Raw genomic sequence first — 12,834 nt, 5'->3', positions numbered from 1 at the left:
TCTTCCAAGCGGAAAGGAACGCTACAGAGACTACATCTGCCCGCAGGGAGGTAACATGTGGAGATTAGGGGGATTCAAGAGATGGCAGAGTGGACTCTGCTAGGGAAAGATAAATAAATACATTTTTGTCTAACTGTGATTTTGTATGTACATTTCTGAAATGCATAACTTGGACAATTACCTCTGAGAACAGATCACTCTAAATTTGAATGTGGACTCATGTATGTTCCGTAAAGCTGCTTTGAAACAATGTGTATTGTAAAAAGCGCTATACAAATAAATGTGAATTGAATTATGCAAGTATAGTCCATTGAGCTAGCTGAGCCATCACTCACAATGCACTCTTGCAGCAAGGCATACAGAGTGTGTTGTGAATGTGACAGAAAATCCTGTATGTGTGTGTGTGTGTCATTAGGTGGGAAAATGTGTGCACTTTAGCATTTAAGCTGACTTTTGGTAAAAGTCGTCAAACAAATTGTAAAAAGTAGCTCAATTTGTTGCTAGGTGCTTTTTAAAAAATCAGTTGATAGTCTGAAAAGTTGCTAGCAATTTTGTTAAATTTAGCAACTTTTCAGACTAAGTTGGCATCACTGCTTTCACGTTTAACGCCAACCAGCAGGGGGCAACAAAGCTAAAACATGCTGATTAGCAAGAAAATGGTTGGTTTTGTGAGCATTCTAGAGTTGAGTCCCATGCTGATATGTTGTCATGGGTTTTATTTTGTGTGTCTGCTCATATCTATAACTGCTCCAGTGGCATAACTGATACATTCGGTCATCAACATTTTTCAGTAGTAATGGTTTATTTTCCCGCCTGAGATTCATCTGACAGACCTCAAAACATTCAATCTAATTTACAGTTACCGGAAGACATGAAAAATGATCTTTGGGCAGTTCATGCACAGTAGGCATCTTAGTACAAAATTACAAGACAAAATAAATAAACTGCATTGTAAAATATTTACAAAGAAAATCAAGACAATCCATTCTTGGCATCTCATGCATCTTCCAAAAATATACAAACGCTTTTTTTAAGGGGTGTCATTGCAAACAAAAAGCCCAGAGATATCCAGGCGTTAACAGTCAGTCTTTACCCTTTAGTTACCAGAAACACACGGATGTGTAAAGGCATCTTCATGTCAAACGCCTCACGGCTCACAGACCGTATAGAGTTAGACTTCCTCTGAAACTTTTCACAACCGAAGACGCCCGATGGTGCAGATTGTCCACATCAGATGCAGAGACAGTCTCATGAGTAGCTCTCGTTCTCATCCCATGTGGTCATCCATTGCTTCTTCTCAAAGGGATCTAACATGACCTTTCCGTCTTTCAAGAGACGCGTCTCCTTACGAATCCTCACCGCATGATATTTCGGAACGCTGTCCTCATATTTGGAACGTTTGAAAAATCCACACTGACAGAGAAAGAAGAAAACCTCATTAAGAATCATTTTAAAAATGGGTACATTTAAAAAAAAAAATCACTCTGAGTGTGTATGCTTTGGAGAACACTGAGAGACGGGACATGCTTGACAAAACAGGACACGTAGAAGCACATCCATCGACACAATACGAAACAAAACTGAGCTTCACACGGAAAGAGCGAAGCACGCTGAGCAACATGAGTCTTTCCCTTGCTTTGGTCAGAGCAAAGGATGAGTTAGTGAGTTAGGCCACACGTCATGCAGACACCAATCTGCTGCAGCGATCGTGTTTTACCCGGGTAAGGAGAGCTAGGCCTCAGTGGACAGTTTGTCTGAGGGCTGAGTGTGAATCTCAGCTTTGTGAATTGCGGCATCATACTCGTCCTTCTTGGCCCGCTTGAAGAAACCGCACTACAGAGGGGGCAAATTCATGATTTTTAGTAGATGTAAGAAGATCGTTCTCAAGTTTACACAGGTGTAGAGAATTAAACTAACTATCAACATAATCCACAACTAACCCCTTGTGAAAAATAAGTGCATTTAATTGGTTTAAATGTGCACTTGTGACGTACTTCAAATCCTAAAAGTAAAAAAAACTTGCAGATAATACAAAAATAGTTAAATAAAAGGTCACTTACATTTTAATAATGTCAAATTAAACCTTTTACTTTAAAATAATTTTTTGTCATGTTTTAAAGAACTTCTTTTTCACAAAGGACACCTGATAAATCAATGTCACAATGTCATATCCATTGTTTTGTCATTTAAAACTTGATCTATCTCCTACCTATCTATCTATCTTGGAACATGACCATGACTATATATATATATTTATAGATAGATAGATAGATAGATAGATAGATAGATAGATAGATAGATAGATAGATAGATAGATAGATAGATAGATAGATAGATAGATAGATAGATAGATAGATAGATAGATAGATAGATAGATATCGAGGCCATGAATTAAATGGATAGTTCACTTTGAAATTAAATTTTGGTATGTTGTAGCTTACCTCAAGGGCATCCAAGATGCAGGTGTCTTTGTTTCCGCAGTAGTTTCAATTTTGATATTTTTAGGTCAAACCGTTCTTGTCTGTCAGTCATATAATGCAGGTCTATGGTCACCACCTCAAAGAGCATGCACAGAGAAGTCCAAATTAAACAATTCCCCATCGTAAGTACACATTGATGGCCTAAGACACAAAACGAGCGGTTTGTGCGAGAAAACTAACAGTATTTATATAGTTTTTACCTCTTGTACACAACCACGTTCTGGCTTAGTCTGCGCAAGCGCCGGAAAGCGCCGGAAGTGATCTCTCGCGCGTGTACGTCACTCATTGTTTACACAGAGATTTCGGAAGTGTTACCTTTCACTGTGAAGATCTAAACATATTTAGACGTACAGGAAATCGCAATGGAAGACGATTTCGATATATCAACAGACAACGTTGCGCAGACTAAGCCAGAACGCGCGCACACGTCACACAGCAGGATGCGCACGCGCCCTCAGATCACTTGGACATGGTTGTGTACAAGAGGTAAAAACTATATAAATACTGTTAGTTTTCTCACACAAACCGCTCGTTTCGTGTCTTAGGCCATCAATGTGTACTTACGATGGGGAATTGTTTAATTTGGACTTCTCTGTGCATGCTCTTTGAGGTGGTGACCATAGACCTGCATTATATGACTGACAGACAAGAACGGTTTGACCTAAAAATATCAAAATTGAAACTACTGTGGAAACAAAGACACCTACATCTTGGATGCCCTTGAGGTAAGCTAAAACATACCAAAATTTAATTTCAAAGTGAACTATCCCTTTAAGAATTATTTCTCGTTTTAAGTAAATATTGCACACGATACAATATTTTGTTCCCTCAATTTTATACATCGGTTTTACCCACATGTCTTGTGCGGTGCTACGTATTTTTGTGGAATCTTTCTTGAAAATTTGATTTTAGTTTTATTTAATGAAATGACATTCATTCAAGTGTACAGTACAGGCTTGTTCGCACCAAGAACGATAACTATAGAGATAACTATATTAGCGTCCACGCCTGTGATGACATAATTCTGTTTTTCTAAGTGTTTGCTTGACTGTCACTTTAAATCCTCGAGCTCATTACATCAGGATGGATTCTGATTGGCTGTCAATGTTTTTATAATTCATGAGCTGGGTAACATCATTCTGAAAGTGATTCTGACGATATCGTTTCTCTGTGCCGTTATTGTTATAGTTGTGGTGTGAACTCTGCTATTCTTTAATATTTAAAACTATATCTTTATCGTTCTCTTTATAGTTATCGTCCTTGGTGTGAACGGGTCTTAAGTCTCCAAATTCTTTTTAGGGCCATGAAAATAGTAAATACCAGAATAAATAACAGTATAGTATTAGAAAACAAAAACAAATTCAGAACAGAGAAGTCCACATACAATATGAGCTTTCTACCAGAAATACTCCTTAAAGGACAAGTTCGGTATTTTACACTTAAAGCCCTGTTTACAGATCGTATCTGATGAAATAGAACGGTTAAGATTAAAATTTGGACACATGCTCCTGTCCCGAGAATTTTAGGTTTATTTAGCTTTTGTGGACCTATTTTGCCAAACGCGTCACACCCGTGATTCTTCCGTTGAGAGCTTGAATAATAGACACTCCAGCCCAGTTGGTGGCGATAATGCACCTTTGCCAATTGCAAGCAAACCACGGGCATTTCATTGAATACACAGAAGAAGCAGAAGAAGAAGCGGCGGAGTAATACCGTAAAGGTGCTGCGGTCTCACAGCAAGTCAATGGAGTTGGACAAAAACTACGATAAAACCTGTTGGAATGCATCTTTTTCAGCGATTTTTGAGTGAACATATCAGTGAACACCCCCTGACCACTCAGTGAGTTTCACGTCTTTGTAAACGAAAGTTTAATGTGTTTTTAGGAAGGAATCTTCCAGTGCACATAGACAACCATTGTGGGGGTGGGGGGGGGAAGCGAAATAAACCTAAAATTCTCGGGACAGGAGCATGTGTCCAAATTTTAATATTAACCGTTCTATTTCATCAGATACGATCTGTAAACAGGGCTTTAAGTGTAAAATACCAAACTTGTCCTTTAAGCAACTCTTGTCCATGTGGCTGATGCCCTTGGGTTTTTGTTAGCTTTATGTTTGGGTGTGTGAGTGTTTTATTACCTTCCAGAGTAACAGAACTAGGAGAGCCAGCATCAGAATCCCAGCTAAAACCGCCACAAGAATGATCCACCAGGGAACTCCTCCGAACGGAGTCGCTGTCGTCTCTGGGAACACGGTCAGCCTCACCTGGGCATCAGACGTACAGGTGTTCAACAAATGTCTCTAATGTCACAGACTTAAATGTGTTACACTTTAGGAAACTGTGTTACCTGGGTCTCAGCATTTTTAAGGATAATGTTATTGGCGGAGACATCCAGACTTATGGAGGCTTTCACTATTATATCAAGGTAATTGTAGGACGCATAATCCTGTTGTTGAGAGGAAAACAAAACAGATTGCTTTAACAACCTCAGGCATTATTTCAAGGGAACAAAATAAGCCCTCGTCATTGTCCTTACTTCAAGGAAAGTGGAATTCCACAGCCGGGATTTTAAAACGATGACTGCAGTGCTGTCCAAGCCCTGAAGGGGGCACTTCATCTCCACACATCTAGCATCGCCACTGCATGACTATGAGAAATAATAAAGTTCAAGTTGTTTTGGTCCAATCGTTCCTAAAATTGAAAGTTCACTACAAATATAAATAACTAAATCTCATTACCAGAATCTTGTGCTTGCGTTTGTCAGTGAAGAGGGATACTTTACTCCCGTCAGATGGTCTCCTCTCCTCCAGCTCACGCTTTCTCCTGGTTGACGTCGACTCCTAAAAGAGTCACAGATGTGTCTACTTTTTGTCCATGTTTTCAGCATCAATCTCTGCCAGAAAGGTTAACTCTAAAAAAAATTTTCTTGATCTAGCATTATTTTTTATTGAGTGTTCATCAGAGGGGTCCGAGGCCCTAGGACTTTTGTCGCACTTGAATCATGAATACACACACAAACATTTTTTGAAAGGATTCGAGGAGTTTTGTGGTTGAAATTTTAAAAAGTAACAAATCCTTCCCTCGTGGGTCAATTTGACCCCCTTAGGAATTAATGGAATGTGAGGAATTCTTCTGAACACATAGAAAAAAAAGCTCAAAATTCAAACAAAAAATCTTTACCAAAATCTTTTTCATAATGTCTGTATCTGAATGCATACTGAAAGGAACTGACTTTAGGACCCAGCGGAACAGCTCATTCGCTCCATGTAGAGCTATAAGGCCGTCAAGTGGCAAGAATCATGAAATATTGTGTTATATATATGTTTTTTTCCACAAGAGGTCGGCAAAGACAAAGACCCAATGTAAGATATTTTGAGCTGAATTAAAAAGGTCATGCATGAAATTGTGAGTTATTTTGAATTTAAGTTGAAAGAATGTGGGGAATATGCTTAAATTACCATTTATTATGTATTGATCAAATCTAGTAATTTAAAGGTAAATAAAAAAAATAAAAAATAAAAAAAAAATTAATTGCATTAAAAAATAGAAAAAATATGTGGAATCTATGTGTACCAGATGCGTTATGTTGCTGTCTGGGTCAGATGTAAACTAAGACAGGAATATATCTGGTACCTCACTCAGTCTGAGAGGGTTTATCTCTCTCTCAGGTGAACAGGTGACTAACTGCAGGCCCTTGGTGTTGATCTTCATCAGATACAGCAGCCATTTTCCCACAGAACTTTCTTTAGGCCACTGGATGTTTAGGGATGCAGTGCCAAAAGACTTCAGAGGCTTTCCCAAATTAATCACCTGCAAAAAAAAGAAAAAGAAAAAATCTTAGGCTAGAAGTAGTGCTTTGCAAAAATGGCTGAAGTGATATCTATAAAGGTGTATAATTCTTTAAAGTTATCTTGGCATTTACTCTGAATTCATATTCGATCAAGCTGCCGACTTCCTCCTCTGTCTTCATGGCACTCATGCCTCTGATTCGACCTCCAAAATAGACCTGAGACGGCTTGGCAACCCTGATACACAACAATCAGCAATCAGACACTGTATAAACATATCCGCTGACATGTGACAGGACGTTACACAACTAAGACTGAAAAAGAAGGGTGCTTAATTGTGTTGAATGTGCACTTGTGTACTTACATTTTAAGTATATAACAAAAACTAAAAAAAACTTGCATGAAATAAAAGGACACAAGTGTGCTTTGTAATATATAGTCAAATTCAATGTTTTATTTTAAAGTGCATTTTAAATAATATTTAAGCTTTAAAGTGCACTTATTTTGATGGGTTGACTAACATACTAAAGCACATGTAAGGCACTTGATTATAATTTTAACCTTAGTGTGTTATTTGATTTTACATTTAAAGTCAATATTTTAAATGTACTAAATTGCAACTTCATTACAGATGTGTTTTCAAATATATAAAAATATGACAACTTTCAATAGAAAGGACATACTTTGCCATAAATGCCTGTCAGCCATACACTTTAACCATATTAAATACTGTATTTCACAAAAGTAATTATGAAATTGCATAAATATATATTTAAGTCCAAGCACTCTAAAATCCAGCTAATTATATGTAATACAAATATAAACAATAATACATAATTATAATTCATTTTGCACTTTTCTTTTATATTCTTTTAAAGTATATTATTTCCGTAATAAGTGCGCTTTTTATCAGTATCCTAATGTGTTCTTTTTCAAAGGGGAGTCATTCTACTAAGTTTATGATGGCAGAGATACAGTACACTAGTAGTTATTAGCAGCTGCTTTTAACTTGGGGTTAAGTGCTTTTCTCAAGCGTACAGTGCTGACATATTGATTTCTGTATTTCTACAGCTTCATGGTAAACCCTGCTTGAGACTTCGCCTTTGAATCAGAAGCCTTGACCCTTAAACATAAGAGTCCCAGAGGCTCTGCATGTTCTGCACAAAACCTGATGTTTAATATTACTTTAAAATGCAATGGAAGTCAGAAAAGATCTCCTTAATGTCTCTGCTCACACCCTCAGCTTCTGTTACTGCTGAAAAAAGACCCTACAAATCTTGTGTATCTCCTTTCGAGATTCAAAAGAGATCTCAAAAATGTCTCAAACTGTGCTTAGATATGCAACGATCCCACATGAGATGAGAAATAAAGTGATGATACGCACCCTTGTACAGAAAGAAGAAGTTCAATCACCACTTTGGCTTTGGCTTTCACTTTGCTCAGGCCCTCCTGTGAACTCGTTCTGTATGTGGATGTCATAAACATCATATATACATTAATCATACAATTAGTTCATATAAACATGCTTAAATCAAGAGTGGTTTTGATAGTTTTAATATTTCATACGTTTCCAGCTGAAGGTTGATCTCAACTTCTTTGGTGTCGAGTGATATCTTGCCAGTGCTCAATATAATATAGAATTTTACCTGCAAAACAACCATTTTTATTAAAATGACAATTCATGAAATAGATTAATACGGCATTGTTGAAGTATTACTGACCTCTGAATCCCGTTTAAAAGGGTTTCCCAGCTCACAGTCTGCCAGAGAGCCATTCTGATTGGCAGCACAGATCACATGTTTATCCTATAGGATATAAAGTAGAATTAGCATTATTATTGAAATGTAAAGTTTATGCATTTAGTCTACTGACAGAACCAACTGAACAACAATAAGAGAGAAAGAAAGATAAAGAGTTCATAGAAATATAGCAACAATATTTTTGTATCAATGGTGAAATAATGAATAAAACCTTAAAAAATAGTTAAATGAAATTCAGACGAGTGCCACAACGGAAAGGTTCAGGTCACGTGACTCAGATATAGACTTTAGACGTGTGATACACTTACAGTAGTTCTCAGAGATCTGAATCCAGAGTATGAGAGAGATTCATCAAACTGCCCCACCAATTTGGCTTCATGAGCATCATCTCCATTTCTGTTCCTCACTGTGACCTCCAGAGCAATGTCCTTCTGATCACTCAGAGAAATCACCGGCACACCATTCTCCCTGAGAGACGGATTTGAGCATTTAACACACTGCACACCAACAAAGAAACCTTTTATACTGATATATGCTCCTTAAATGACAAGCAATCTAGTCGTCCAGTAGTCATTTAATGTAATAAACAATCTAATTATATGTATTGCTATTTGATACATTAAGATTTCTCAATTTCCACTTGTGATCGGCTCATATATATATATCGATGTAAAGAGAGCTAGTGTGTGTTGGGTTTATGTTGCATGTATTGCTGGTACACACAGAGGTAGAGGAGGGAACACATCTTGTTTGGACTCCCTGTAGCAGAACCTGTACTGCAGATGTAGGTTACTCTGACAGATGTTGTCCGTGCCACAACCCTCCTTCAGGAAGTTCACCTACAGGCCAGGAAACAAGGTTTATTATATCACTTCATTTATCAGCCTTTTACAATTTTCGCCTATGCAAAAATGATTGTTGATATTGATTATATAATATTACATTTACTATATTGTATTATATTATATAAGTTATAAAAAGTACTGTTTTATAAGGTACTACAATACACCAGTGGTGGAATGTAACGAAGTACAAATACTTCGTTACTTTACTTAAGTAAATTTTTCACGTATCTGTACTTTACTTAAGTAGAATCAATAGTGCATACTTTTGACTTTTACTTCGTTACTTTTTGCAGCAATTATTATACTTTCTACTCCACTACATTTCTACAACGTTTCGTTACATTTTCATTACATTTTCGGATCAGTTTTCCCCCTGCCAAAACAGGGATTGAAAAAAATCTCCATGTTTTCGGTGCTGACGCGTTGGTGGCGTTGCCAATAAAGCACCTAAAAGCTGTCACAAAGAACCGGCAAAAGTAATGAATATGTCAAATATAGCAAGGAGACATTTTAATTGTTTATTAATAAACTAGTGTTTTCTGTGTCGGCTGCAAAGATGAGGTTGACGATACTGATACACGATCTTCGCAATAGTGAACACGCCAGAGAAAAATGTGCATTTCACGGATTACATAAGCAGAGAGCAGTCTGTTTTCTTTCGTTTTGAATTGTTCTGTTTAAAAGTACACATTTAAAGCTGTCTTAAGATATATTTATCAGGTCTGTCAGGCAAGTAGGATACCTTATACGCTGAGTTTCGGTTCATTTATGAGACGCGCTTCAGTTCACTCGCCGGCGCCTACGTGTCGTGATTATCTATTTTCTACTATATTTATTAAATCCTGGCAATTGGTTTATGAAACATTGATTAAAATTAAGATACAATTAATACAAAACGAAATTCACTTAAAAAAAAAAGGCTTTGTGCTTTCTGTTTGAGGTCTCAGTGAAAGTTTTAAAGCAGTCTTTTAGTGCCGCTTTCAGAGCGGTCACGTCTGTAACATTGTTTTTTCCTCATAAATGGGAACACGAAAAATAACGTACTTAAATTACTTTTGGTTTGCGCAGTGTAATTCATAGAATTACAAAAAAATATTTTGCTACCTAAAAGTTAAAGATGTTTTGTGTCCCGTAACGCATGTGTAGGCTATTTCCCTCATATTAAATATAAAACGCATAGGCCTACTGATATTTTTATTAAATGCATTTTCTGAGAATTTATATTTCAAGTTTTTACTGCAAATGTCCCGTTTATAACGATGGAATTGCCCAATATTAAATAATTTATCCTCAACTAGTTTTGTGGTGTAGGTCTACGTATTGTATAATGTTAACTTCAAAAAAGGGGTGTGTCGCGATTCTGCCTTCTCACACCGCGACACAGGTTCGTAGATCTGAGTGTAGCGATTTCGGATTCATATTGCATATTGTTACAGCCCTAATTATTAGAATATAGACATTAAGAGAATAAATTGTTATGCAAGTACTTTTACTTTTATTACTTAAAGTACATTTAAAATCAGGTACTTTTTACTTTTTACTTAAGTAGGGTTTTCATTGTGGTACTTCTACTTTTACTAAAGTAAATATGTCTCTGGTTATTTGTACTTTTACTTAAGTACTGAGAATCAGTACTTCCTCCACCACTGCAATACACTGAGGTGCAAATAATATCTGCCACTAAGTGCAAATATAGTGATAGATCCGATTTACACTAAGTGAAAATAGCAGTATTTTATTTGTGTAAATAGTAGTTAGATGCTATTTATACTAATAGCGAATTATACTATTTGTACTAATAGCTATTTATGCAAATAACAAAATATATATTGTATTGTAGTACATTATAAAACAGTATGCAATAATAACATATTCAGTGTCTATTAAAATAAAAAAATGTATGCTTTTTTATTGGGACATTATTTGTCCCTGTGCCAAACCCTATAAATGCTTTATTCCCTTCCACTTTTTGAACATTTTCTTTATTTTTATTTAAAATCAACACCTCTCTGAACTGATTTATGATGGGAAAAAGGAAGAATGAGTTTGGAAAAAGGTGGATTCAAGCTCGGTTCGGTCACCACGTCCTGATATTCCTGGGTCAACATATTTTGTTGATCCTAGAACAACATTCCTGTCCGAAACTTTAGTCCTAACCCTATCCCAACACTAACCTAACCCTACCCATAACTTATCCCTAAAATCAGAGGGAAATGACAGGTGAATAACACTGATGTAGAAGCACCTAACTGTGGTTGTAAGCCTAAATTTGACATAAACTATAAACTTGTCCCTCAAACCTGATTGGTTGATTGGATTGTTGTTCCAGGATCAACAAAGATGTTGACCAAGGAGATCACCGTGATTTTGTCAAGTAAGAAATGTTCCTGGATTGACATATTTTGTTGATCCTGGAACAACATTATTGTCCGAAAGATTTAGTCCTAACCCTATCCCTACCCCTAACCTAACCCTACCTACCCATAACTAATGAGGGGAATGATAGGCGAATGACACTGATGTAGAAGCACCTAACCCTGGTTGTAAGCCTAAACTTGACATAAACTGTAAACTTGTCCCTCAAATCTGATTGGATGATTGGAATGTTGTTCCAGGATCAACAAAGAGGTTGATCCAGGAACATGTTGTACTTGTTCTGCGGTTGGTTGCGCTAAAAGCTAAAGCCACTTGCCTTACTCTTCATGACAGTGATCTGTTATCAGACAGGTTTCTTTTGTAATCTTGTCAGGCTCATCTAGACAATGCTGTGCAGAGTGAGTGTAAAAGCCTCTGCCAACAAGGCAAGTAAATAGACACTCCGTTATGTTTACAGTGAAGGATCTAAAGATGCATTGACTCTTCATTAGATTTCTGTGCAGTAAACTGTGAGTATACCTCAGTGATGGTCTTGTTGGGTACAGTGGAGTCCAGTATTGGCACTAGTTGTGGCAGCGAGCTCTGCCGTTTGCCTCTCTTAGCACTCTGAATGGCCACAGACACCTCGATAGGAATCGCTCTGAGCTTATCCCTGATGCCTTCCTGAAAACCAGAGCACAGAAGATCCCACTCAGTCAGTGTATCGACATAACATTTCATTCATGAGAGCTTAGACAGAGGCTGAATGTCATAATAAAAGTCCCTAAATCCAAAAGGAGAATTATAGGAATAGTGCATCCAGAAATTAAAATCTTTTCACAATACTTTTATGGTGTAACTTTTGAAGCTTGAAAGATCCAGTCTCACATTCATTGTAGTTGTACAGAAAAGCACAACCATTACAAAATCCGTTATAAGTTCTCATTTTGTGTTCCACTGAAGAAAGAAAGTCATATGGGTTTGGAACAACATGAGGGTGAGTGACAGAATAAAACATTTAGGGAAAAATTGTTACTTTAAATTTGGCATGGAAATTTAAATTCATCCTATCTATTTTCTAAGTGCATGTTATAACATATTGTGAACGATAAATCCGCGCATATGCTTCGTTTTTTAAAAGTGTTTTGACCTTGTAATGTTCAATCAAATTGTCAGACTTCTCTCAGGTGACGTATGCAGAATTTCTATAATCATTTAGTCTGCTTAAAGAGGACCTATCATGCTTTTTTACAAGTTCAACTTTCTTTAGTGAGCATAAAAAGGTCTGTAAAGTTAAAAAGCACAAAGCCACTCCAAAGGGAGTTATTCTCTATATCAGTGAACACTGTTGAACTCCCTGAAACATCTTGATTGTTGTCATGAGTTTTCTTCCGAGAACAAATACATCACAATATTCTCCATTTAAATAACTCCCGCCCAAGGTATACTCAAAAAAAGGGGGCGAGGCCTGGTTGAGCTAAGCCGTGAGTTAAACTGTGCATCAAATCAAGGTCAAATTTGATAGCAATAGTTACTAATCGGGTGTCGGTGAACATGTCAAACTAGCGATCAAAGACTTCAGATTTTTAGCCTAGGATCATCAGAAGA

The 12,834-nt window shown here is 36.9% G+C and overlaps 1 protein-coding gene across 1 annotated transcript in view; it reads right to left on the bottom strand.

Moving 5' to 3' along the window:
• Window positions 1-698: 698 nt before the first annotated feature.
• LOC309503499 (integrin alpha-6-like) overlaps window positions 699-12,834 on the bottom strand; it is a 31,312-nt gene continuing 19,176 nt past the window's right edge. The window contains exons 12-24 of the mRNA XM_082176338.1: window positions 11,767-11,910; window positions 8,750-8,865; window positions 8,335-8,494; window positions 7,988-8,071; window positions 7,833-7,912; window positions 7,651-7,728; window positions 6,401-6,503; window positions 6,112-6,288; window positions 5,217-5,318; window positions 5,015-5,125; window positions 4,826-4,924; window positions 4,617-4,742; window positions 699-1,413 (exon numbers count right to left, since the gene is read on the bottom strand). Coding sequence (XP_082032464.1) covers window positions 1,249-1,413; window positions 4,617-4,742; window positions 4,826-4,924; window positions 5,015-5,125; window positions 5,217-5,318; window positions 6,112-6,288; window positions 6,401-6,503; window positions 7,651-7,728; window positions 7,833-7,912; window positions 7,988-8,071; window positions 8,335-8,494; window positions 8,750-8,865; window positions 11,767-11,910 — 1,545 coding nt within the window. The 3' untranslated portion in view covers window positions 699-1,248. The remainder of the gene's footprint in view (window positions 1,414-4,616; window positions 4,743-4,825; window positions 4,925-5,014; window positions 5,126-5,216; window positions 5,319-6,111; window positions 6,289-6,400; window positions 6,504-7,650; window positions 7,729-7,832; window positions 7,913-7,987; window positions 8,072-8,334; window positions 8,495-8,749; window positions 8,866-11,766; window positions 11,911-12,834) is intronic.

This window comes from Leuciscus leuciscus (assembly GCF_965113295.1).
Source record: "Leuciscus leuciscus genome assembly, chromosome: 7".
Taxonomy (NCBI): domain Eukaryota; kingdom Metazoa; phylum Chordata; class Actinopteri; order Cypriniformes; family Leuciscidae; genus Leuciscus; species Leuciscus leuciscus.
Note: the sequence above shows the minus strand (reverse complement) of the source record. Positions and strands in the feature narration are given on the sequence as shown.